Source organism: Bombus huntii, chromosome 3 (assembly GCF_024542735.1).
Source record: "Bombus huntii isolate Logan2020A chromosome 3, iyBomHunt1.1, whole genome shotgun sequence".
Taxonomy (NCBI): Eukaryota; Metazoa; Arthropoda; class Insecta; order Hymenoptera; family Apidae; genus Bombus; species Bombus huntii.
The window spans coordinates 12811484-12837702 of NC_066240.1; the positions used below are offsets into that span (position 1 = coordinate 12811484).

Below are 26219 nucleotides of genomic sequence, written 5' to 3' on the forward strand. Positions count from 1 at the left end.
TTAAAGCTTGTTTCAAAAACTTTCATATGATTAGTCATTTCATTAAATTTATATATAAAATTTGCCAATTGTTACATATTTAATACAACTAAAACTATCATCAAAATAGAAATATTAAATGTAAATCTAATTGCTTCATTGGCACACACCATGTTTTCGTAAGATATAGTGTATTTTATCATAGTAGGAATTCTGCAAACTCGTGGATCTAAAAAGGAAATGTTATTTATCATCAACATCAATTAAATTATTTTTGTGTCATTTTAATTTAAAATGAGTCAATGTACTTACCAGTACATTTATAAGAAATACTTGTGGAGTTTGAAGCTACTGATATATATAGTGGTGGACAATCACGAATGAAAGTAGCATCAGCACAAGAAACTGTAATACTATGTACATCATTGGATATTGATGCACATGATTTTGATGATTCTGTTGCATTGGCGTATAATGGTGCTCGTGATGAGCACACAACTAAACTATCTGATTCGGAGCCCTGGATCTGAAAATAATTACTTATAATGATATAATATTAATAATATTACTATAGTATATACCGTGGTCCTAAATTCCAAATAAAGTAAAGTCGAAAGAAATTTTATACCTCAAAATAAGACAAAATCAAGAATAACAGAACTCTATTTTCCACAAAAGGAAACCTTAAACAATAAAATTTTATTGTGTTTTTTCGATTTATTTTTGTATGTAGAATAACCTCTTGTCCATTGTCTCTTGTTCAGCCAGAAATTACGCTTATACGTGATATATATATATATATACAGGGTGGTTGGTAACTGGTGGTATAAGCGGAAAGGGGGTGATTCTATGCGAAAAAAGAAGTCGAAAATATAGAATAAAAATTTTTATTTTCGAAAAAATCAACTTTGAATTTTCGCTCGGTACGCGTGCACTTTATCACGTCTCGTTATAACGGATCTCACTGTAGATTTAAAAAGAAATTAAAAAAAGAATTTTTATTCTATATTTTCGACTTCTTTTTTGGCGTAGAATCACCCCCTTTCCGCTTGTACCACCAGTTACCAATACTATACATGGTATACTCGAAAAGTTTGTAAAGTTGATTTTCTTGAAAATAAGGTCTCCAACGCAATTTTGTTATTCTAGATTTTCGTCTTTAGATTTCGCGAGTTGTGTATATATAGTATAGAATAACTAATAATATTTAAAAGGAAAGGAACTTACTTTTACTATTGCTGTATTATGGTTAAAAAAGTAATTGGGATGTAATTTATAAAAACTAATACCGTTTGGTACAATATAATCATCATATGAATTCAAAGATCCAGATGAAATATAATCTGATCCACACTGGGAATTAAATAAACGCTTGGGAACTATAACAAATTTTACACCATGGTCATTCTTTTAATTTATATATGAAAAGTTTAATGTCAGTTTGATATTTCTTTGTTTACCTTGCCTCATTCTTGAAACTATGTTGTTTATTGGTTCTAAAGCTTCTTCTGTGTCTTTACCAATAGAAGTACTAATAGAGAATAAATCTGTCATATGATTTTGTACTAGATCGGACCACGGATCTTTGGATGAGGCCATAAAAAGTATGATTGTATCTGAAAGAATAATTAATAATAAACTATACAAGTATTCATCTAATTCAAAAGTTTATTGTAGTGATATAAAATTTTACCTGGAATATATTCTCGTATTCGCAATATAGTTTGCAAGCAATATTGCTTGTCATTTTTAGATATATCAGAAATATATGGAACAATTAAAACAATATCAGAACGTGCTCCACCAACACCACGAGCACGTTCGGCATTCAGTTTATTTTTTAGATATGCTTCCAATTCTTTGAGCGACTTAGCTAAATCAAAACCACGAGTGCCTGAAAAAGATCATTTCACAGCGAATTTTGTTGTAATTTATCACTTATTATTAATTTATGTTTAGTACATACTATTTCCATAGTAATGAGATGAATTATAGGCGTGGAAATCCAAAATGTTAGAAGTACTATTAATCATTGGTGTTCCATCTCGACCATTTATTAATGTGAAGTTGGAATTAAATTGATTTATGTTTATGTTTTCCAATAAATGTGCAAGAATAGGTTTTATTATGGAGAATTCCCAATTTGTGTCCAAAATAATCGTTAAATCGACAGACATTTGATTGAAACTACATAATTTATCCGTGTCAGTACATGAAAGATCTTTATTCATGGATGAAGCTATAAAAATATTATATCAAATAAATCTTTTATGTTTAATCTAACAAATATATCTGAATCGTTTATATGAAATTTCATCTCTAATACTTACGCACATATTTCACTAATTCGTTTACTGCTTGTACTGACAATTTTTCAATTATCGGATATTCAAGCGTTGCGTGTGCTAGATCCTCTAACAATATAGAAGCACTATATGTCTGAAAAAATGAATATTAACAATAACAAAAAATGTTTGTTTTATAAACTAATTAAACATTTTAATATTGTGATATAAAATTAACTTACCTGTGCAACCAATGTTTCATTTGGTGCAACAGATGTGAACAGTGTTCTCCGATTGCATGCTCTAATAGATGAGTCAAAGAATCCTACTGGACTATAGTACATGTCAAAAATTTGTGAAAGCCTCAAATTAGGTATTCTAGAATACCATTTGCCAGTTTCATTGGCCAAAATTAAGCCATCTAAATCTCCTCTGATTTCTGCTGTTGTCATCTCATAATTACTGTTAGAATTCAAGAAATACCATCGTGGCAAAGCAGTGGAATTCCAATGGCCATTTAATCCAACATTAAGTTTGATATCTTTATTTTTAGGGCCTTGCCTTAAAGCTACTTCTGCCAAATCTCCTATAATTTCAATAATGAATATCATGTATTTTATAGAATAATTTATTAATGATTTATATCTCAAAAGATTAATATTACCAGCTAAAGTCGCAAGCCACTTGTTTTCTAAAGATCGATCCATTACATCTGAATTGTTCTTTTTTAAAACATCCGCTGATAGCAACTCGGGAAGTCTGGTTGTTTCTGGTTGTGTAGCTGCAGCTATTCCAGCTAGTACTAAGCCAAACGAAGTTGTACCCCATCTAAAAACGTATATATTTTAATAAAATAATGAATTAAATTCATCTAATTGTTTCAATAAATTATTAACTTACGGAGTTTTTACAACACCATTTTCTACAGGGCATTCACTAAGAGATAGTGGTTCTGTACCTCTATACCGTGCACTATCTGGATGATTAGGCGGTACTTCTGGGTATCGCGAGTTTGGATCAACCGTAACATTGTTACCTTCATTTCTCCCGTTAGTCATACTTTTTCTGTATAAAAATTATATTTTATTTTTGATATCAATTACATTATGCGGACTTTTTCTACTTACATTTCATCAGATGATAAAGTTTCTACATCATTAGCAGTATTTTTAATCATTGCCTTATCGTTATTTTTAATATCCCTCGGATATCTGTACGTATCAGCAAGTCTACAAACTTTTGTTTCGTCCCCTCTTTGAAAAATTTCAATACTACTTGATAACATAAAGTGTAACGTACACTACAATGTAATAGTTAACTATTAGGGAAATATATACAAAATAATATGACAGTCTAAATTACATACATACCCTTTCAACATCTGTGATACTATTATTAGGAAACGTGAGAGCATCTCCTGGTATAAGACGTAGAGTTTGAGCAAAACGATAAAATTGATGAGCAATTGGTGCAAAGGGTGATATTCCATCTTGATTAGGAATAGCAGGATTCGGAGCAATACCATCTTGTCGAAAACTGTAAATCAGAATCAATAAAATTATCTCTTTACTCAATATTACTATTTCTCTAAAGCATATATTGAACTTACCGATGCAGAAGTGCAACAGATAAACTTCTCAGATCCATATTAAGACCTTCTGTATTTTCAATTTTACGAAGTATCGCAATGAACGTATTTAAAGAGTGCGGCAGTCTATTATCTCTTTCCAAAAGATATTTGTTGTCATAACATTCTCGAAGAGATGGTGAAAGATTTCGAGCTGCATTCTCTTGTGCACGTACAGCTAAAAGTAAACAATAATAAAATTTTGTAACAAGCTATATTGCTTTGGACTTTATAATTTATTGATAAAAAGTACTTACTTAAAGTGATAAAGATAAGAAAATACCAAAATTTTGCCATTTTACTGCAACTGGATTTGTATAAAATGTGAAATTAATATTAACTTCCTATAATTTAATATCATTATATTGATTACCACAAAGTAATACAAGCTAATATAAAAATATATATGAATATATTGTATTTAGCTAAATATATTTTATACTTGAAGAAACAGCTATAAAACAATGAAATTACATTTAGGAAATTATAAAATACTTACCGCAAATGATTTTCAGTTACTTCCAATACAGAATGTATGATATCTTTCCAACTCTGTTCAGCAAAGCAATATACCACACCTATCCAAAGATATCATGATACCTATTAGATAAGATAATACATGAGTAACAACTCCAACTTTATTACAGGTATCTTTACTAAAACAGGTATTTTCAAAATTCCAAAACAAATAGAGTCAATCAATAATTAATTGAATAATTAAATTAATTAAATAATTTTGTCTATTATTGTTTGTATATATTACATTCTTTAAAAATTAAATATTAGTATATTTTATTATACAAATAAATAAATTTTTATTAAAGCAATATAATAATTCCTTCCTAATTTAAATTTAAATTAATATTTATAGTATAATAGCCGACTAGAATTGTTAATAATTAAAAATCTCTTTGTAAACTTAAGAATTTCATTAAAAAAATCTAGGTGTTTCTACTTATGATTATCTTATCAAGTATCAAATAGACGATGAGTTTTTTTGATTTGTACATGTCAGTGAATCATTATAAGATTCAAATAGATATGAACAAAGTGTAAATGTTAGATTTTCAATAATATAGTATGGCTTTTTAATAATGTAATTATGGCATTTAATAAAATTGTATTATTGATAATATGGTGCGGTAAGTTGTTGCAATATATATTAATATATATATTAGTTGTAAAATACATTAGTTGTAAAATTATAATTTTATACTAAGCATTTTTTTACATAATAGAATTACAATTAATATGGTCGCAAACAACTATACCAAAATCACTCAGAGAATGTTATAGAAATAATGGAATATTAAATCCCCGACTTCCATTGAACTTGCGTATATTAGTAGACATCATACAGAAGATGGAAAAACAATCTTATTCAATAACAGATATGAGAATAATGTCTTCATCAATATTACACAGGTCAATCTAATTATTAGTAACATCTAATTATTAATATCTGTTTGTTTTATTGCAAAATAGTAAATATATTTTATAAATTACAGATTTAAGTTCGATGGTGTTGAATATCAACAGAATATTCAAGTTACAGAAGATGTACTTCCATTCAGTGGGACTGGAACACAACATATTAAACATGAATTGATAAAAGAATTAGTTCCAGGAAATACAAAAGCTTTGCCAGTTCATATACTTTCACAAGAAGAGCGATGTATGCTTCATGAAGCTGTTTCAAATACAATTTTAGAACCTTACAATAAAAGCAAACATAAATCATGTAGTCATATCACAGAAAAACTAACAGGTAATTATTAAAAAGGGAAGAAGATATTTAAAGTAATAAGAATAAAAAATTATTATTCAGGTAATACTATGTTTAATGATACATGGAATTGTCCAAGACAACAAGGAGTGGTTCTAACACAATATGGTACTATTACTCCTGGTGCAATTATAGGAGCAATTGCTGCATCTCTCCAACATCAAAATGTTGCTGTAAATCAATTAATCACAAGTTTGGATATACCTCCTTCAGGTATAACATCATTATACTTGTTTTCATCGTAAAGTTTCATTTGATAATGTTCCTTTTACATTAGAAATGAATTCTACAGATACATATAGTTTACAATTTAATGAAGAAGAGGTCGATTTTGTTCTTCCAAGAAGTCGAGCGATTCATAAACCATTTATGTGGTACAATACTTTAAATGTTTCATCTATGAAAATTGATAATATATGGTTGGCAACAATTGCAGGTATAAAATATTGTTATGTTATACTTTACATTACATACTATATAATGATATACATGTGTTATGTGGTATTAATGTACCGAAGATCCTGTTTAATTAGGCGAATTAGCGGAAATGGTTGTGTACCAAGGACCTTTACTAGCAAATAATATGACTCTCGGTGCAACAGGATTCTGGCAAAGTATGATGCGTCCGACAATTTATTATCTTACAAGTTTACATAACAATTTTGATGCAACTCGAGCTGAATTAATAGGAGGCATTGATGGTAAATTAACGATATCTTCTGTATTTTTAAATATCTATCAAATATTTATGTGTAAAATTTTTCAGGGATGATTATTGCAACTTATTTACCAACCTGGATTCAGGACTTTTACAGCCTTCGACTTAGTCAAATTTTGGAAATGTATTACTCATATGAAGGTGTCACGTTTAATGCAAACGTGAAAGCTTGCGATCGAGCACAAGCCTTTTTATATGCAGTGCCAAAGACTATTTTAAATGAACAGGTTACTTATAATTATCAATGAAGTTATAGTATATTTATATCTATATTATCCTATATTTTAATTTGCAAATATCGTTTGTAAGACTTATGCCATAGCTCAGATGTTAGCTTATCGTAAAAGCATTGCGTATATTTCTCCTGAAGCATTGCAACAACTGGTTGATATTGCAATTGAAAAATTTTATTCTTATGCAAGGAATCATTTGTTCCCTAAATTACCTTGTCATCAAATAAATCAACCTCAAGTAGAAGCACTGATTGTATTCGATGGTGCATGGACAATAGAATATACAGTAGACTTTCTTTCGTAAGCTACAGTGTATATCATATTTCATATTGTATTTCATACTTTTATTTCTACAACTCTGTATGTTTTAGAACTCTTATACAAGATTTGGATGTATCAATGTATGGGTCAAAAATGGGAATAATACATGGTACTTCAGGAGAATGGTTGTTAAATGTTACAAACAGTCCATCAATTGCGTTTCAAGCATTAAACAATTTTACTAATACAACGTGTAAGATTGATTGTTTCATAAAAATATTTATTACTTTCTTTTATGTGATGGTGAATAATATATTTATAGGGCCTACGAAATTTAATTATACCCGAGTTTTGGAAACGGTATCTATTTACTTGAAAAGAACTTGGGAGTACAATTACAAAAATCAAATAATTGGAAATTTTGGTCAGGTAGTTATACTCTTAATTCCATTAGCTCACATGTCCAATAATGAGAAAGAATCAGTAATAATATTATTGCGTCAACTAAAACACGCTCATCCAGGTAAATATATAAATTTAAAACATGAATTACAAAAAGTTAATTTCAATAATCTCTTTTTCCATTAACTTTTCAGAAGTTCATTTTGTATATTATGTATCCCCATATAACGAAAATTTATTTGAATCATTTACTTTATGGGAGGAAGATTATATAATAAAAAATTCCAATATTGACACTATTACTCAATACGTATCGAGAAGTACGTTTTACTACTTAAGTAATCAATATGATATATATCATAAAATTTTAAATGTAAAATATTTATTTTCTTCTCTCTTTCTCTCTGTACATTTTTAGTTCCACGAACACTACGACCTGCGACAATTGCAGATGTAAATATGAATAAAAATGTCATTCCCCAATGGGAGGATTATATTAGTCCTTCAAAATCTATTACTTACAGAATACATTCACACTGGAAACGAAATATGAAAAAGATAATAGTTACGGTTTGTATTTAAAAAAACGGACTGTTTTACAAATATCGTTACTTTGCTTTTCATTCTTATTATAATATTAATTTTTCAGATTCATACCTTTGGCTATGGTACAATGAATGCCTGTATATGGGTAGGATTTGAACCTAATGATAAACAAAATTTACAATGTGCAGAATTATCTGGTTACAAAGAAGTTACATTAACTGATCACTTTAAATGTACTAGTACTTCGTCTTGTCCTAATTTTTATCTTCGTACGCAAAACGTAACTTCTTTATATAAATGTGCAGGTAACTATTAGCTATTACGAATAATACATCTAGCAAAGTTTTTTTAATATAATAAAAATTTCAGAAATAGACTGTAAAACACCGGATCAAGTAAGATATATCATAAGAACGAATCAGCAAAATGTTCATTATGATAATTCTGCGGATAAAAATGCAGTATTGATCTCATTAAATATTTCAGCCTTATTTGTATTTCGAGTATTCATGTGAAATTTATTATATTTCAAGTTTTTCTGTGGATACTTATAAAATTTTTTACTATAAAATTTATACTATTATATTGCGTAGAAATTTATTTATTACTTAGAAAAATACAAATTTTGTCTTTACTTACAATTGTTCAGGTAGATTAATAATTGCTATATGCATACTCATACACAAATTTGATGAGGAATTGAAAATTACTCGATGCAGCAAGATCTCCCAATTCAGGTTCTACCAAAAGCATATCAACTGGTGGAAGAAATTCGTTTACTTGATCACCTTGTTATAAATAAAACAGAATATATTTTATTGGTATATATTACTTAACTTAAATAATTAAATTATTTTTTTAAATCGAAAATTATTAAGGTACCAGTAAAATGTGCAAGGTCCATTAATTTGAAAAATATTGTTTCTTGTACTTGTTGTTCAGGATTCTTTCCTAGGGTATCCCACTGATCCCGTTTAGCAGCTCGTGCCCAAATTTGCAATTTCAATGACACTTTTTCATCTTCTTGCTCCACATACTCAAGCAAATCAAGAGCTTTCTTGAAGTCGTACTCATTTGCATCAATATTATCCTCAGATGTGTACAACTACATCAATTATATATGTGATATTTATATCAAGTGTTTTATAAAATAAATGTATTTTATAGTCGAATGAAGTACCGTAATTAATTCAGTCGGTGTAAATACTTGTAATTTTTCTACATCATAACCATATGTAGTAAGTACTTGAGTTGGTAATTCCTCTTGATAAGCTACTAGCGCTAATTCATTATTGATTCTTTTTACACAGTCTTTCACTTCTTCTTCTAAATCATCCGAAGCAAGAAGGGCCAATTTTGCTAAAGAAAGTATGGACTGTAAAAAAGATGAGTAGTTCATAAATAAAAATATTTAAATAGCTTAAAAGATAGAATATAACGAGTGTGTACCTTCTTACGTGTCACTAATTCACTTTCTTGAATTGCTAAAGAATAAAGCGTATTAGCAGCAAAGCGTAAATCGTCCGTGAGAGCAGATTGTACCCATGATAGAGTTGGATGTTCTGCCAACTTTTCTGACAATTCAATGGTACCTCCGCGTCTACATTTCTCTACTAACTGACCCTGGCGACCATCTTTCACGTACCTATGATAAAAAAATATTATAATACAAATGAAGATATTTGTTCCTATATTATTGTCTATAAAAGAAGCTTACCATGAGAATAAAAATCCTACGAAATCTTGAGCTGCAAATTTTTTCATATATCCATCCAGTTGGCTTTTATTGTTAGTTAATTCGCATATCTGTATCAGGGACGCAAAATCGCAATACTTTTCAGCTAACATTGCAGCACTATCGTATTGTTCTTCCTTTACTGCAAATTATTTAGTATGAATATCTAGTTCTATCGACATAAATTATAATTAACAAAGAATACATACTTAAAGGTTGAATTAGATTCATTCGATCTGTTTCGTATTGCTTCAAAAGTATTTCAAACTTTTCTGTACCCTTAACACTTTCTAAATGACATTTTCGGCCATCTAATATTAAGTCTATATAACTTACTAATTGTTCATATAATTCATTTCTCACTGTTGAATCGTTGCTTCCAGTTATGCCATGCTTGAGAGTTACATTATACTGAAATAAAAAATTAAATACTGAAGAAATCTTTCTCTAATAATGATTTTCTTATTTTTGCTATGAAAAGTTATAATATATAAATATTAACCATTGTGTTGAGACAATTTCTTAACCCATGTTTTCCAACTGCAGCTGTCCATGGAAGATACTCAGTTATTCCGTTCGAACATCTCGTAGGAATAAATCGTTCAGCATTATGTTGCCGGTATTTCACCACTTCATGCAGGATACCCTATTAGCAGCATGTATTTAACAATTGTACTTTAAAATTATTTTGTCTGTTTTATTACTAAAGTCGTATTAGATATATACTTACTAATAATATAGCGTTTACTTGCATAATATAATGTGCTACTTGTTGAATGGGTCTTTCAGACTGAGTTACTTCTGATGCATTGTTTACTAAAGTAGGAAGAAAACGATGTACAGTACTGACTTGACGATAAAATATATCACGTGCTGTTAATTCGTCAGATATGTACGCTTCAGGGCTTAAAGTTTGTTCTATTATAGTATCTATAATATCTGTATACCTTGAAATAAACAAAAATGACAATTTATCCATAGAAAGAAAGCTCATATACAAAAATACATATTGAAAAAATTTACTTGTTCTGGAGATTATATATAGTTAGTGCCGCAACTATCTTTTCTGCATATTCTGCAAGAACGTGTGGTGTAGACATAATTAGTCCTCTATAAGTAACAGCACAGAACTGAAACAAACAATATTATATTCATATGTATTATACATTTAATTATAATATTATGATGAATAAACTTACTCTGTTCCATAGATCATGTTCTTTTAGAAATGTTGTAAATAAATCTATGGCTTTCTGCTTCCCTTCTAGTTGATTAGGTATTTGCATAGAGGTGACTGCATTTATCGTCATAGCTATAACAATATATGATTATTGAAATTTGCGCAAACATTTGTATTTAAATACGAAATATATAAAATTTAATTACACAAATCTCTGTGATTTGACCAACGTGGATCATTTGCTGGATAATCGTCTATCAGATCTCTAGCAACTTTTAAAATCAGTGTGTCGAGATTAGCATCTATATCCATTACTGGTTCTTCTTGCAAAGGAAAGAGTTGTAATAAAATATCTTCACACTGAGCCTGCAACAGAATGATTATGTTAACAACTATTGACCTTAAAACGATGTAAAACAAATTTACCTCACTTTGCCGTAAACTAAGGAGAAATGCAGCACGCAATTGTGTAGCACAATCAGAACTGTAATACATATCTTGAACTTCTTCATTACTGATAAGACTATTAAAATTTTGTGCAGCTGAACTAGGTCGATAATTATAATCCACACTTGTATTAACATTGTCTGCATAACTCCTAAAAAAATTTATTGATTTTATTCTTAATAAAATTATTTGCTTTTAAGGTGTATGTAAAAAAAAACGAACAAATTAAAATCTTGCGATATAAAATCCGACGGTATGACGGAAACTAATCCGAAATTCTTAGTAAATAAAACTGGAGTTCCTGAACATAGTGCACCACCAAGAATACTATCTTCTCCGCCTCGCACTAAATCTATCTTATCTTGCTCGTGCTCGGATATACCTAAAATGTTTTTATTTAACACTATAAAAGAATTCTACATAAAATCCTACAATAAATTTTAACTTACAGTTCACAACAAGCACTTCATACTGATTGTATATAATGGCTTCCCAACCATGTAGTATAAAATGGTAAGAAACTAAAGTTGATTCAACATCATTATGATACGAAATGGAATCAATTTTAACTGGTATAAACCATTTAAATGTATTTGCTAACGTTATACCAGATAGCTGTATCAAACCTACGACATATTTGATTATTTTGTGTAATAAAAGTATAATAAAGTGAATCTAAATTTTTTTAATTATTACCAAGTGCAAATTCAATAAGAGGTGATGCATCAGCACAATGGGCTGCCATTAAAAAAACTATTCCTTCATTACATGGTTGCATATCAATCAACCAGGTTTCCATATTTTGTGGGTTGCATGCACTTGATTTCTAAAATAAAATAAATGAATGAACATAATACTCTTTATATGTACAACATTCTACATACCCAAATTTCTCGTTGGAAAGTTTGTGAAATAATGTACCCAATATCTTCATCAAACTCCATCTTCTCTTGCTCATTATGCGGGAAAGACCAATATTGCAAAGATGAGCCAGCTAAAATAAGAACCCTTGATCCTCTATCTCCTAAGGTTGTGCAAGTAACTTTTACTAATTTCTATGAAACAAAAACACATTTGCTGTATTTTATATTTTTTGTATTATATCTGTTATTAAAAATGTAGTTATATATATATATATATATATAATTATGTAAAGTTTACAGTTTCTGTGACTGGAGATTGAGGTATAGCTCCAAATATAAGAGAAGTCATTCTTCTTCCTATACCACCTAGCCATCCTTGACTTGTTCTAAGAACCTGACAGTTGATACTATTCTTACCACCTACAAACTGTGGTTGTAACAATGCTACTGTGCATGTGGTTGTAGCTAAAATACAACCATGACCAGGAATATAAGTAAGACAATCGACTTCTTGTCCAGCAAGTTCTGCACTTGTTTCTACAGAAGATCCTTCATGGGCAACGCTAACCCAGAACCGTACAATACCTTCAGGAGAAACAGCCATGCAACTAGGCACCTAATGATTTTAAAAATTAGATGTTAATAATAATAATTTTTAGTTAATGCTTAATTTAAATACCTGATGGCCTGGAGGCAACCACACAGCTATGCATTCTGCTTTGTGAGCTAAATCACTTTGAGGCAACAATAACTCTCTGCATTGGCTCTTAAAAGTTCTCCTTTGTTTTGAATCATGGATAGTGGCCTTACATTGCCACACAAGCAGTCTACGACCACATACAAGCCAAGCCCAACCATCTATTGAAATATTAACGCTAACAGCTGTGTTTCTATCTACAAATGTTAAAGCTTCCGTAACAAGTACAGGCAAGGAGGATCCGAAACTTTCTACAACATGGTTCGGCGTTTTACATATTATCTGCACTGACTGATTCGATCGTCCGGATACACTTATCGCTCTACAAAAAAAGATAAGGCAGATCCATAGAAATACTAATTTATAAGCAAAGTTCCATTAATCTGAATTTGTAATATTTATAAAAAACTAACGAATTATTTTTTCTTAAGGATTGAACGATTGACATGCATTTTCGCGGAGACGTCAAATTTCTTCCTAGTGAATTTCCTATACTCGTACGATCCATTATAGTTTGTTCTTTGTTTAAAAACTTGACATCAAAGAAACCGGTTTATCAATTAATATTCTAAATTGCATAACAATTTTTCACTAATTTCTCTATGTATACAATATTATATAGGTTATTTTTTCATATGCATGAACCGGTAAAACGATTACATGTGCTTGGCACGAACAATAAATGATAGAGTTAAATAAACGCAGACACTAACAGTGTTTAACGAAACTTTTCAATATAAAGTAAAATTTACAATAAATATACACAACTGATAATTCATTAAATGAAATAGATGGTTTACTCGCTTCTCTATTTCTCATTGAACATTCTAAATTTTATGTATAATTTCATATATTGTCGAATAAGTTGAGTTAGGAAAAATAAATAAAACCATGTGATCGAAATCTAGGGAGAAATATGGTTGATTAGAAATTTTACCAGATATAAGCATTTGGCGTACCATGAACATAGGAAATAATAATAGTATGTCCATTTGTAGCGTTTCATTTTATTTATTTTAAGTACACCTGTACGTAACGGTTTGCTATGTTACTTGTGTTTCAATTAATATTTTTTGTTAGAAAGTGCCATGACCTTACATAGCTATAAGTGTTTCGAATAATCTCCATACGATTTCATAAACAGATCTCGACATTCATATACTACATCCTAGGGAAAACCGCGAAAATCAATATTGAAGACAAGAATGCATGGCAAGTTATGAATGTCTCAGATAGAGACAAAGGCATTTGCTACCTCACAAGAACGAAAGCTTTGTTGTCTTCCATGTTAATTTTTTACGACTCAATTTTCGGACGGTTTTCTCTGAAGAGAGAATTTCATCTCTGGTTTTAGTAAATAAGAGTTGGGACCTGTTTATATGGTCGTGCTCCATGGTCAATACGTTTAGGGATTTTAGGTTTTTTATTTCTATTCCTTTGAATAAAACTATAATCTAGAACTGCAACTTAATTTTTATCTCCGTGCCACCTTGTGTTTATCGAAAGAAATGCAACAGAATAAGTATGAATAAATACACGTACTTTGTTGGGTACGTACGTGCGGTATGTGGTTACAACAATGAATTGGCTGCAGTCTCCTGTTAATAGGTAGTGTGGAGAAAGTGCGTGGTTGATGTTACAATTTTTGAAAGTGTGTCGTCAGTCGATTCATGTTACAGTAATTGAATATTCAGAAAGAACGTAAATTAAAATTGGCAGGATGGTTGATATGAAAACTGAGGAAATAAACGGGGAAACTGAAACCCCGCAGAAGAGTGCGAAACAATTACAGAAGGAGGCGAAAAAACAGGCAAAATTAGAGAAGTTCAAACAGAAACAGGAAAAGAAAGAAAGTGACAAAGCTCCAAAAGTAAAAGAAAAGAACGAAGTAAGATTATTAAAATCTTTCACCTTCACCTATTTTCAATTATTAAGTTTCATATTATCCATATGGCCTTCTTTTTTTTTTGTTACGCAATTCGTAACCTTTTCGTTAACAAAAAAGTTTTGTTTCTGTTTTTAATTTTCAAAATGTTTTTACTTTTCAGAAAATTGAAAAGAAAAAGGAATGCAAAGAATCAGCTATATACATGGTAAATACACCTTTGGGAGATAAGAAAGATACTACATGTGCGATGCCTGATGCATACAGTCCAAAATATGTTGAAGCTGCATGGTATGCATGGTGGGAAAAGGAAGGTTTCTTTAAGCCAGAATATGGTGTATGTAACAGAAACATATTTTAATAAAGAATTAGTCCAGGGCTTGCTTTCTTTGTCTCATTTTATAATTTTTATATGCAGAGAAAAAATATATTGCAATTAAATCCTAAAGGAAAGTTTGTCATGGTGATACCTCCTCCTAATGTAACTGGATTTCTTCATCTTGGACATGCTTTAACTAATGCTGTAGAAGATGCTATTACAAGATGGTAAAATAATACCTGAACTATAGTATAAACTGTATAGAAATATGTAGTTGATTGCGTGGAAATGTAAAGCAATATAACTTGTTTTGCTCAAGTATTGTAATGTAATCATTTGTAGATAATAATCTTGTGCAAAAATTTTTTCTAATTTACAAGGAATCGTATGAAAGGACGTACAACACTATGGAATCCAGGTTGCGATCATGCAGGTATTGCTACTCAAGTGGTGGTTGAAAAGAAACTTTGGAGAGAGGAAAAGAAGACACGTCATGATATAGGAAGAGAAAATTTCATAGAAAAAGTTTGGAAATGGAAAGAAGAGTATGTTTAAATAGATTACGTATAATGTAAATATATGGCACATCTATATATATTATACATTTTAGAAAAGGAAACAGAATTTACTTGCAGTTGAAGAAACTGGGAGGATCATTTGATTGGGACAGGGTTTGTTTTACTATGGATCCAAAATTATGTTATGCTGTTACAGAAGCATTTATAAGGTTGCACGATGAAGGTGTAATTTATAGAAGCAATAGATTAGTCAATTGGTCATGCACATTAAAAAGCGCTATATCCGATATAGAAGTAAATATCTTTGACTAAATAGCAAATGACCATTAACTTTACGATTGTTTTTTTCTGAATTTAACATTTACTTTATGTAGGTTGATAAACTTGAATTAACTGGTCGGACATTGCTTTCAATTCCTGGATATCAAGAAAAAATAGAATTTGGAGTTTTAGTATTATTCGCCTATAAAGTGATAGGTTCTGAAGAGAAAATAATAGTAGCTACCACCCGTATTGAAACGATGCTTGGGGATACAGCTGTTGCTGTTCATCCAAAAGATACTAGATATGCTCATTTAATTGGAAAATATGTACAACATCCATTTTGTGACAGAAAGTTACCAATTATACCCGATGAATTTGTTGAAATGGAATTTGGAACAGGTCAGTACTACTAATCTAATAAGAAATCTTACTAAAGCAATGTTAATTTAAAATTCTTTTTTTACAGGTGCTGTAAAGATTACACCAGCTCATGATCCTAATGATTATGAAGTGGGAAAGAGATATAATTTACCATTTATTACTATCTTCGATGATAATGGAAATATTATTGGAGATTATGGACAATTTACAGTATATTATACATCATGTTTTATTTTTTGATTTAAAAATGAATTGACATCTTTAACATATTTTCTTTGTTCAGGGAATGAAACGATTCCATGCCAGAACAGCTATAATAAAAGAATTAACTGCAAGAAATTTGTTCATTGAAATCAAGGACAATCCTATGGTAGTGCCAATATGTAGTAGATCTAAAGACGTTGTTGAACCTTTGATGAAGCCTCAATGGTAGTTTAATAGTTACACATTTATAATCATTAAAACACATAATAGAATAAATTACATTTATCGTTTTTATTATTAGGTACGTAAAATGTAGTGAAATGGCTGCAAAAGCAATGGATGCAGTGAAATCCGGTGAACTAAAAATTATTCCTGATCAGTACAAAAAAATTTGGTATCATTGGATGGAAAATATAAGAGATTGGTGTATATCTCGTCAATTATGGTGGGGTCATCGTATTCCTGCTTATTGTGTCAAAATAATTAATATACCCGAAAACATAAAGGTAATTAAAATATCAAATTAAGTTTCTTTGCACTTATCATACAAATTCATATTCTTTAGTTAGATGATTATTGGGTGAGTGCACATTCAGAAAATGAAGCTAAGGAAAAAGCTGCAAAGCAGTTAGGTACAAATGTAGATAATATTATTGTTGAGCAAGATCCTGACGTACTGGATACATGGTTCTCTTCAGGTCTCTTTCCATTCTCGATATTTGGATGGCCAGATAAGGTATACATACAAATTATTTCTTTCATTAACTTACTTATGTACTAGTTAGTTTCATTGTTTGTTGTAAAATAAAATAATTATACTTTAGACAGAAGAACTTGAAGCATTTTATCCTGGTACATTACTAGAAACTGGACATGATATTTTATTTTTCTGGGTAGCCAGGATGGTCTTTTTGGGTCAAAAGTTATTAGGGAAATTACCGTTTAGGTACATATTTTTATTCTTATATTTAATTTTTCATAATCATACATCTAAAAGAATGCTTTTACAGAGAAGTATATTTGCATGCTATGGTACGAGATGCTCATGGAAGGAAAATGAGCAAATCGTTGGGAAATGTTATAGATCCTATGGATGTGATTAATGGGATATCATTGGAGGTATACATTTTATCTGCCATTTCTTTTTTCACTTTGGCGAGGTTATTTGTTAGCTAATTACTTTCATTTAGAATCTTCATAAACAACTGATGGATTCAAATTTGGATCCAAAAGAACTTAAATATGCTATAGAGGGACAAAAACGTGACTATCCACAAGGAATTCCTGAGTGTGGGACCGATGCTTTAAGGTTTGCACTTTGCGCTTACACCATGCAAGGTCGCGATATTAATCTTGATATTCTTCGCGTACAAGGATATCGATTTTTCTGTAATAAAATATGGAATGCGACGAAATTCTCTCTCATGTACCTAGACTCTAATTTCGATTATGATGAAGACGTTCAATCGGTAAAACTTAATTTTAACATTCTTAATCATAGAAGGTTTTCAAAATTGTTACCATTTTCTTTATTGTAGACAATTAATGATGTCCGCAATGATAATATGATAGGTGATAATGATTGGTATCAAAACACTTTAAAAGAAAACTGCGTGCAAGATGCGTTAAATAGTTACTTGGCAGACTATCCTTATTTAGATGGATATAACCCTTCACAAATTGACACAAAAGTTCACCAATATTTTACCAGATTGGGTACTGATTTAAGAAACTATCCTCATTTACATCGTTGGTATAAACATGTGGCATCTTATAGTGAACAAGAACGATCTATGTTTCGTGTAGAAGAAGGTAAAATATTACCTCAGTGTAGTTGTAAAATACACGATCACAATAACAGTAGGAAACAGGTAAATAATATTCCAATAAATCAGTATAAAAAATCAATACACTTAGATAAAAATATCGATTTTTGTATCATTAGCTACATTGTGAAACAAATATAGACTCTTGGATGCTCTCTCGTGTAAGTTGTGCAGTAAAAATCTGTGACGAAGCAATGGCACAATATGATTTTCCAACTGCCACTACTGCCTGCTATAATCTTTGGTTGTATGATTTATGTGATGTTTACTTGGTTTGTATATAATTATATATTTAAGTTTCTTAATACATAATTTTCTTATACAATTATTATATTATTAGTATGTATTACTATTTAGGAGTATTTGAAACCAGTCTTTCAAGGTAATAATAACAAGAGACAGTATGCAGCAAGAAGAGTCTTATTTAAGACGCTAGATGTAGGATTGAGGTTGTTAAGTCCCTTCATGCCATTTATAACGGAAGAACTTTATCAACGTTTACCTCGCAAGAAGCAGCTTTATCCCAGTGTTTGCGTTAGTCCATATCCAGAAGTATCAGAGGTATTAGCATATTTTTCGTTTCATTTGTCACAACTTCTGTATACATAAAAGTATATGATTGTATGATCGATTTATAGTGTGATTGGAGAAACAAAGAAATAGAGAAAGACGTTGATTTTGCCAACAAAGTAATAAAGAATATTCGATCAGCGCGTGCAACGTATAACTTACCGAACAAAATAAAGACTGAAGCATTTCTTGTATGTAGTAGTAATAACTTGAAAGAAAAGCTTCTGGAATATAGATTATTGATAGAAACCCTTGCTTATTCTAATCTTAATATGGAGGAACCACCAACAGGATGTGCTATCATTACTGTCACAGATAAAGTTCAAGTACATCTACTATTGAAGGTAAAAATAATTATTATTACTAAGATAAATTAAAAAGCTAATGTTAATATATAGCAGTTGGGTTTAATTATAAAATTTGTACGTGTTCAAGGGTTTAATTGATCCAAAGAAAGAACTAGAGAAACTTAGCAAGAAGGAGGAGCAATTAATAGATACTATTCGTAAAACCAAACAAGCTATGGAAGTTCCTGATTATAACGTCAAAGTACCATTCGATGTACAAAATAATAACAAAGAAAAGCTGAAAAATAATGAAGGAGAATTGCGACGAATCACTGATGCGTTATCAGCGCTACGTGCAATGTAACACTTAAATTATTTAGGTGTCATAATTTCACTATCACATTACTTTCTTATTTATTAAATTATATTTTATCAAACGTCTGTTATTTTTATTTATCGATAAATACTTTTGTAAATTAAAGTAGCATCTAGAGATCAAAAAGATAGACTTATTTAGAAGATCAATTAGCAATTTTTTAAATTAGTATTTTATAAAATAAAATTAACGATGTAGGAAGCGTGAATAATTCTAGCATTACAAAACAAATTGCTTTTCATATTGATTTATTATAAAGCATTGCCAATAAATGCAATAACTATGAAATTTTGTATATTTAAAATCTAACAAGGGTGAGCTATTAATTTCAATAAAGGTACTTAATTTGTTCCGATCGATTATTCTTAGTAGATTTATAATTATCAGTCATGAACAAATGCAACTAATTTATGAAAACGATTAAGCTAAAGAAAATTTAATGAAATGATATGAATTATATGCATTACTCTATCAGTATTATCTGTCATCTTACTATAATTTTACAACGTATTTGCTATAACATTAATATACATAAATATTGTAAGAATTCATCTCAATAATATTAAATAATACTTCAAGTTGTAGCTGCATTTCATATTTCAATTAAACATATCGATTGAAACAAATTTCATAGCTAAATTTATAGTTAAATCTGGAAAACTAATGACTTAGAAATTGCGCAAAATCAAATTCGAGAATATTGTAAATCTTATTCTGTCAGTTTTCAATATAAAAAATGTATAAGGATATAGTATTACATTTGTGCTACAAAGCCAAATCCAAATTGTATTCCGTTTTACCTACTGGCTAGAGAATTATAATTCATTGAACTCTATTATCATTTTACTGTAAAACTCCTATTCACAACTATGTTCTTGTAGGCGTTCGATGATATTTATGTTTACATGAATAACAAAACAAGAAAACAGTATTAACATTATATATACAATTGTGATATGTGAATAGTAATTGAATTTATTACCTATTCAAATTTTGTCCAATTATTTTGTGACTTAATGGCAGACCCTAAGCTGAACGGACTATCGATATTAATACTGCTTTCGGATGAGTTGCATATTGTAGAATTTCTCGATGGTGAATCACCATTACTTATACTAAATTTATTAAAATCCAAACCGTAGGCTTGCAACAGATCCAAATCGCCGGTATTATCGGAAGATTTTTGTGGCTTATCGTTACTTTTGTGCAATGGTTGGAAATAAGGATACAACGGGTTGCTAAGACCTTCGCCCATTTCAGGTATATGCAATGATTGAGTCATTTGTTTAGAACTCGCGAATTCTGATGATTTAGAAAGCAATGGATCGAAGTCATCGTTGCTCGTTGTCGAATCTAATCTAATCAAATCTGGCACTTCAGGAGATTCCTATGAACAATAACAGAAATGTTTTGTTAAAAATAAAAATATCGGCTTATTCTTAGAGAAATATTATAGCACATATTATAAAAGAAAAAAGCTAAACCTTTTTAGCAAAACAGAGGATTTCTTCATACAGGGAACGATAAATGCACAATATATGTTAAAATGCCTGTATAATGATTGTGAAAAAGTGACTATAGATTCACAAAACAAATAATGAATGATGATGTTTACCTTTGAATATGCAGAACAAGATGTACTATTGTATGCATGGGATGGAACGTGACAATTAACAGACAACGATGCATTTGTAGCTTGAAAGATGGGTGGTTGCAAATAGGAAGGCATAAACACTTTACTAGTATCAAAAGGATCATTTTCTTTCGGATAAAGATCGGAATCATGATTTGGGAAAATATTGTCGGTATAAAACGTAGAGTTTTTTGTCGAATTTTCAAAATCATTTTTACGTTGTTCTATATCAGCTTTTCGAGAATATAATGAAGTATTATATTTCATAAATTCAGTTGTATGAATCTTATGTGAAATGTTACTCGTTTGAACATTATCATTACATCTCTGTAAAGCGGGAAGAAGTAATGATTTATCGGCTTCTTCTCGCGTTTTATTTGGTTTCGATCCCATAGCATCAAATGGAAACGTGCTATTATTTGCACTAATTTGAGAATTTGACATATCATTGGTATTTAGCAAAATATTTGATTGATCAACTGGACTAATCAAAGTGGTGGAATGTGGAGTACAGGATGTAGTTTTTGTGGAAGGAGTAACAGTTTGGTTTGTGACAATTGTACTAGGTGGAGGGCCGTGCCGTATATGCCCACTCCATGCAGGTCTCAAGCTGTCTAAACTGCGCACTGGTTTCAACTGAAAGTGATGCACGAAACATTCTTATTATAAAGAATGAATAAAAAAGTGTTTAATACGATTCTCTATATATGAATAGTACATATATGCTATTTGATATTGCCATACATTCTTTATTTCACATGCACACTTAGATAATACTTCAAAACTATTTTTTTTTTTTTTTTTGATTATGCTAAATAATAATTTTTCTCGTAACATTTTAATATAATAGAAATCTACATGTTGTATTATTTTATATAATACATATTAAGATATCTAGAAATCATACATGCATGATTTACATATGAATATGTAATTACATGTAAATCATTATTATCACCATAATTAATTCTATCAAGGATGATAATGAATCACGATCATTATCATACTATTGATGTTGATTGCATACAGATATACATTACAGTAAGCAACGTTTTGCGATACATTAAAATTACAAACGAGAACATTTTTACACCACTGAAGTTAAATGCTTCATATGAACTAGTGTTACCTTGATCATTGAAATATTCGCAAACTGCTTATTAGAAATTTCTATACATTTATACATAGCTAATGGAAACTAAAAATATACTCACCGTTCTATCAACGGGAGGTGTATTGGGAAATATCACATGACGGAGTTCTTGCATCAGATCAATATTCACTCTCTCTGGTGGAAAATCGGATTCTTCTGGAGAACTAGGACTTAGTGGCGAATACTGTTTCCTACTGTAATTTAAACAATGCATATTGGGTTTTGCAATAAATAATAAATATTGATATTACAAAGCAGAAACACATGAAATATAGAAATAAACCTTGGATCGGCGAAATTACTGTTACGTATTCGAAGATCTTTTCTATAACTAGTAGTAGCTGTAAAACCATTTGGTGATTTTGGTGGAGATGTAAAATCGATAGGCCTTCTATCTGACGTAGGTGAACTAGGCGCTGATCTTGGTTGATGGAATCTCATACTAGCATCGTTTCTATTTGATCGTCCTGAGAATAGGTATAGAATTGATTGATATATCATCTAGTAAGTAAGGAAGTTTGTAAAATTTTGTCATACCTTTCCACTTTAATCCCTTATATGCTGTTTTCATATCCTTCCCTTTGTCTTTTACCTGCAAATATAATTTTTGTTAATAGTAACTGTAAAATGTAAAGAAAACTTAATAGAACTTTTACAGAAATTAATTTAGTTGATAAATAGTATAATATTAGAGCCATTGTGATTATTTTTATTGCACCGCTTTTGTTAGCAGTTATTTTTACACACACACACACACGCGCGCGCGCACACACACACACACAGTGAAAGAAACAGTGATTAGTATAATTAATGAAAGAATACATAATCAAAGAAACTAATTTAATTTTTACACTAAACTTACTGATTTAACTGCATATTTTACAGCTGGATTGGCCTGGAATTGAAGGCAATCAAGAACACAAAATATGATTTGATTTCACGTATTTTAATTTGATAGCTGATCTCCGCAATGTCTTAAAGGAAAAATGAATGAAAGTAACACACCTTGTCTTTCACACTGCGGAAAAATGCAGAACTTTCCTTTCGCATAGCGTAAGTCCATTCTCGATATTGCTGCATAAATTTGCTACCAGATTTAGCAGAATAGCTGCAGGCCTCCATTTCAAATTCATCAGAAAAGCCAAGTCCCGAATTAAGCATATTCAGTCTTTCTTCTATAAACTAAAATTATTATCATTACTAAATTTATATGTTTTATTCAAAATTTTTTTGATAATCAAAGAAAAAAGATATCCATTTATACTTGTTGAAATATTTGTAGTTCCAACATTTTTCTTAAAAAAGGTTGCATCGACGATGGTCTGCTCTCCACAAATGCATTCTGATTGAACGTAATACTCTGCCCTTGCTCTAACGTTAATGCGTCCCTATAGCCAGCTGTTAATTGTACTAACGCTCGTAAAAATGCCCTTGACACACCATCTCCGAGTAGGGCGGATCTATTACGTAATGCCTTTTTCAAGTTTGTCACCTGGGACAAAGAAACTCTTTATTTTATTATTTAAGATGTGTTTCAATTCTTAAGAATAACTTTCTTATTCCACGAGTAAAGTCATTTTTTTATACGAACTACATCCTGAGGCAAAGATTCCAAATCTTGAAACGGGGACTCTACGGTGTTAATGTCGGCGTCCAATATAACTACTTCTCCTAGATCACTTTTACGTACTCTCTAAAGAATATCATGAAAAACATTGAAGAATAAACATGTAAATCATTTATTTTTATAATTAATAGAGATTATGCAAATACCTGAAGCGTTGGGGTGGGTACGCCGATCAAAAACGGCATCGGCGCCAATAAATAATCAATTAAAGACAATGGTAAAACTGGAATATATATATGTTGCCAAATCATAGGATAAATTAAGGCGTTACATGCTTGAACGCAAGCGCTTAATCTTGAAAGACGTTTTGAAGTGAAAATAATTCGACGCTCGTATAACATGGAAGCAAATATAATCATCATATTGTGGGCATCGACAGCACTATAATATTCGGTCAAGTTTCTCTAAAATCAAGAAGTTGTCACATATGCAATTCTCTATTTAACCAGTTAACTGCAGAGTTTAGTTTTAAAAATCTCTTACAGAGTGTGTAATTAAAATCAAGCAAGTATTACACGAATATACACGTTGAACGCAGAACAAATGCTGCTATTATAAATTTTACGAAAAAAGAAAAGCAAAATGAGAAAGGATTACATTTTTACTCGATGAAAGTTAACAATTCATTGATAAAAAAGGTATTGTTATTAAAATCTTAAAAATTGCCAAAAAATAATAAAATTCATTAACAAGAAACATTAAGGAAAAAATTTATGAAATTCAATCGGTGTGGTATTTTTCAAAGCAAGGTACCACACAAAGTGGCACTTCATAGGTCTAGCACCAGTAACGTGACTCCTCACGGAGTACAAGTACACAAAACAATTCAAGGAATAGCCGATATACGCAGTGCAGTACTCAAAACAATTTGGGAAATGGCTGATGCATTGGAGAAAATAATCAACTCAATTTATAAGAAAAGTTTTGGGATGAAGGGTATACATGTCGAATGCAGTTAACTAGTTAAATAATTCCCCTAAACATTAAAGCTAACTTCTCTTACTTACATTTTCAGGTATACTTGGTAATTGAAATTGTTTTGGACTTTGGCAAACGAAATTCTAAAAATTATTAATAAAAATGGATAGTATGCAATATATAATAATATATCTCAGATATAAATCTATTAAATAATTTACCACTTTAGAATTTGGTACAGGAATAGAGATAGAACTACCAGGGATGGGTACTGGACTTTTATATACAGTTTCAAGAAATTTCCAAAGATCTTCTCCAGTGCCATTGCTCATTAAAGTTGCAATATTATTTAAAAGCCTGCTCACAAACAATAAATTACATATTTAATTACATATTATATATATTTATTATATGTTACATAAATATTTATCATCATAAGCTATAAGTAGTTAGAATACTAACTTGTAAAATATTTCATGCCATGGTAGGACACTTAAAATTACTAATGCTGTATCTGTCTTAGGATCGTGTCTGCAAAATCCAAATGTCCATTTTGAATCTATACTAGTGAGTACAAATGAAAAATGTTGTACCATCAAACTGGAAACAAAATGCAAATATTATAATATTACATTATACTAACAACATATATTTACTTTAAACAGCTTTAAAAACTTACTTTTCAATCTCACATGGATAGGCAAATTTAGGGACAGATTTAAGTATTTCCTCATCTAAAAAAGAAGTTGGATACTTTTGCAATATCCAAGGTGATTTTTCTCCCAATGGTGCAGCTACCTCGCAGAAACATTCAAAAAGATGTTGCACATTGTCCCTAAAAATATCAATATATTGTTGTAATTACAATTCTCAGTGCATAAACTCAATCTGTTGATCGTGATACATAGAACATTGATTGAGAAACACATTTGGGTAATATATTTCAAACAGGAGGTACTTTCACTTATTTTATGTATCATTATTGAAAGAGCAGTTCAATGGTATAATAAAACTATCAAGAAGAAAAATTGAACGTTTAAAACATCCGTCTAAAACGATGTCTTTTGGGAATAGTTAAAAATAAAGAATGTACTTACCTCAATCTGGAACCCATGATAATAGTGAAAAAAAAATAAGTACTTTGTATTCTCTTGACGTCTATACGTCATTGTACGTACTACATGACAGCAACGCATTCCATTTACGTAAATTTTAATGGCATTGCACGACTCGCGATCACGTTGCGTACTATTTTTCTAAATATACAGTGTACTTTTCTTCTCCTTTTTTTTCTCTTCACTAACACTAAATGAGTTCTAATCGTACCACCGAGTACTGTACCACTTATTATCTTTGACTAGTAAGAGCATCTTGTATCGAAATCACGCCTACCAGATTAAATATACAATTTCTATAATTGTCATGAAAGTGCTGCATGTTGATTTAGAAGTATGTTCTTTTTTACGACGTCAACGTACCACATATCAGTTCGACTAAAA

The 26219-nt window shown here is 30.3% G+C and overlaps 5 protein-coding genes across 9 annotated transcripts; 2 read left to right on the forward strand and 3 right to left on the reverse strand.

Moving 5' to 3' along the window:
* Nucleotides 1-64: 64 nt before the first annotated feature.
* Nucleotides 65-4588, reverse strand: LOC126863467 (uncharacterized). 3 transcript variants are annotated; one of them, XM_050613672.1, is made up of 14 exons: nt 4391-4588; nt 4149-4198; nt 3874-4069; nt 3635-3800; nt 3392-3564; nt 3165-3329; nt 2507-3092; nt 2310-2418; nt 1946-2218; nt 1673-1873; nt 1440-1595; nt 1207-1358; nt 292-505; nt 65-208 (listed from the first exon to the last, which is right to left on the reverse strand). In XM_050613672.1, the coding sequence occupies exons 2-14, from the start codon at nt 4186-4188 to the stop codon at nt 72-74; spliced, it is 2568 nt and encodes an 855-aa protein (XP_050469629.1). In that variant the 5' UTR covers nt 4189-4198; nt 4391-4588; the 3' UTR covers nt 65-71. The 3 variants fall into 3 exon arrangements, with proteins under 3 accessions (XP_050469629.1, XP_050469630.1, XP_050469632.1); XM_050613673.1 differs by having other exon boundaries at nt 4149-4235; XM_050613675.1 differs by having other exon boundaries at nt 2507-2850; nt 2929-3092; nt 4149-4585.
* A 233-nt stretch (nt 4589-4821) lies between these two features.
* Nucleotides 4822-8420, forward strand: LOC126863469 (uncharacterized). The gene is made up of 13 exons (XM_050613679.1): nt 4822-5033; nt 5130-5316; nt 5400-5659; nt 5720-5890; nt 5970-6113; nt 6211-6378; nt 6444-6622; nt 6705-6928; nt 7000-7412; nt 7486-7611; nt 7710-7861; nt 7941-8142; nt 8207-8420. Exons 1-13 carry the CDS (start codon nt 4994-4996, stop codon nt 8350-8352), a joined length of 2412 nt encoding a protein of 803 aa, XP_050469636.1. The 5' UTR covers nt 4822-4993; the 3' UTR covers nt 8353-8420.
* On the reverse strand, nt 8360-13629 carry LOC126863455 (nuclear pore complex protein Nup133). Its single transcript, XM_050613647.1, has 19 exons — nt 13173-13629; nt 12742-13081; nt 12361-12678; nt 12084-12254; nt 11896-12025; nt 11649-11825; nt 11422-11581; nt 11179-11350; nt 10959-11118; nt 10772-10884; nt 10596-10702; nt 10303-10519; nt 10075-10218; nt 9782-9983; nt 9555-9714; nt 9287-9482; nt 9018-9212; nt 8720-8942; nt 8360-8625 (listed from the first exon to the last, which is right to left on the reverse strand). The coding sequence occupies exons 1-19, from the start codon at nt 13265-13267 to the stop codon at nt 8492-8494; spliced, it is 3414 nt and encodes a 1137-aa protein (XP_050469604.1). The 5' UTR covers nt 13268-13629; the 3' UTR covers nt 8360-8491.
* Nucleotides 13630-14212: 583 nt separating this feature from the next.
* Nucleotides 14213-19450, forward strand: LOC126863452 (valine--tRNA ligase). Its single transcript, XM_050613636.1, has 19 exons — nt 14213-14367; nt 14479-14647; nt 14808-14981; nt 15063-15190; nt 15344-15508; nt 15574-15775; nt 15856-16144; nt 16212-16336; nt 16410-16555; nt 16632-16836; nt 16896-17066; nt 17155-17276; nt 17341-17449; nt 17521-17799; nt 17869-18201; nt 18276-18428; nt 18514-18717; nt 18795-19070; nt 19162-19450. The coding sequence occupies exons 1-19, from the start codon at nt 14339-14341 to the stop codon at nt 19375-19377; spliced, it is 3495 nt and encodes a 1164-aa protein (XP_050469593.1). The 5' UTR covers nt 14213-14338; the 3' UTR covers nt 19378-19450.
* A 170-nt stretch (nt 19451-19620) lies between these two features.
* LOC126863475 (DENN domain-containing protein 1B) lies at nt 19621-26156 on the reverse strand. Of its 3 annotated transcripts, XM_050613692.1 has the most exons (15): nt 25818-26156; nt 25400-25555; nt 25183-25320; nt 24942-25077; nt 24810-24863; nt 23949-24206; nt 23767-23868; nt 23440-23667; nt 23181-23357; nt 23038-23070; nt 22713-22767; nt 22459-22642; nt 22237-22369; nt 21005-21658; nt 19621-20776 (listed from the first exon to the last, which is right to left on the reverse strand). In XM_050613692.1, exons 1-15 carry the CDS (start codon nt 25832-25834, stop codon nt 20372-20374), a joined length of 2730 nt encoding a protein of 909 aa, XP_050469649.1. In that variant the 5' UTR covers nt 25835-26156; the 3' UTR covers nt 19621-20371. The 3 variants fall into 3 exon arrangements, with proteins under 3 accessions (XP_050469649.1, XP_050469647.1, XP_050469648.1); XM_050613690.1 differs by lacking the exon at nt 21005-21658 and having other exon boundaries at nt 25818-26146; XM_050613691.1 differs by lacking the exons at nt 21005-21658; nt 23038-23070 and having other exon boundaries at nt 25818-26147.
* Nucleotides 26157-26219: the final 63 nt, after the last annotated feature.

Excerpts from the sequence above, each read along its gene's own strand:
- LOC126863467 (XM_050613672.1), bottom strand. The coding sequence starts at position 4,188 with ATGGCAAAATTTTGGTATTTTCTTATCTTTATCACTTTAA. Across the intron at positions 3,801-3,873 it reads TCTGTTGCACTTCTGCATCG|TTTTCGACAAGATGGTATTG; the intron begins GTAAGTTCAATA and ends TCTGATTTACAG. Across the intron at positions 1,596-1,672 it reads AATACGAGAATATATTCCAG|ATACAATCATACTTTTTATG; the intron begins GTAAAATTTTAT and ends TTATTCTTTCAG.
- LOC126863469 (XM_050613679.1), top strand. The coding sequence starts at position 4,994 with ATGGCATTTAATAAAATTGTATTATTGATAATATGGTGCG. Across the intron at positions 5,034-5,129 it reads ATTATTGATAATATGGTGCG|AATTACAATTAATATGGTCG; the intron begins GTAAGTTGTTGC and ends TTTACATAATAG. Across the intron at positions 8,143-8,206 it reads TTCTTTATATAAATGTGCAG|AAATAGACTGTAAAACACCG; the intron begins GTAACTATTAGC and ends TAAAAATTTCAG.
- LOC126863455 (XM_050613647.1), bottom strand. The coding sequence starts at position 13,267 with ATGGATCGTACGAGTATAGGAAATTCACTAGGAAGAAATTTGACGTCT. Across the intron at positions 13,082-13,172 it reads TCCTTAAGAAAAAATAATTC|AGCGATAAGTGTATCCGGAC; the intron begins GTTAGTTTTTTA and ends CTTTTTTTGTAG. Across the intron at positions 9,715-9,781 it reads GAATCTAATTCAACCTTTAA|TAAAGGAAGAACAATACGAT; the intron begins GTATGTATTCTT and ends AATAATTTGCAG.
- LOC126863452 (XM_050613636.1), top strand. The coding sequence starts at position 14,339 with ATGAATTGGCTGCAGTCTCCTGTTAATAG. Across the intron at positions 16,556-16,631 it reads CCTTTGATGAAGCCTCAATG|GTACGTAAAATGTAGTGAAA; the intron begins GTAGTTTAATAG and ends TTTTATTATTAG. Across the intron at positions 16,837-16,895 it reads ATATACCCGAAAACATAAAG|TTAGATGATTATTGGGTGAG; the intron begins GTAATTAAAATA and ends CATATTCTTTAG.
- LOC126863475 (XM_050613692.1), bottom strand. Across the intron at positions 23,668-23,766 it reads AATCTTTGCCTCAGGATGTA|GTGACAAACTTGAAAAAGGC; the intron begins GTTCGTATAAAA and ends TCTTTGTCCCAG. Across the intron at positions 22,643-22,712 it reads TAAGGGATTAAAGTGGAAAG|GACGATCAAATAGAAACGAT; the intron begins GTATGACAAAAT and ends ACCTATTCTCAG.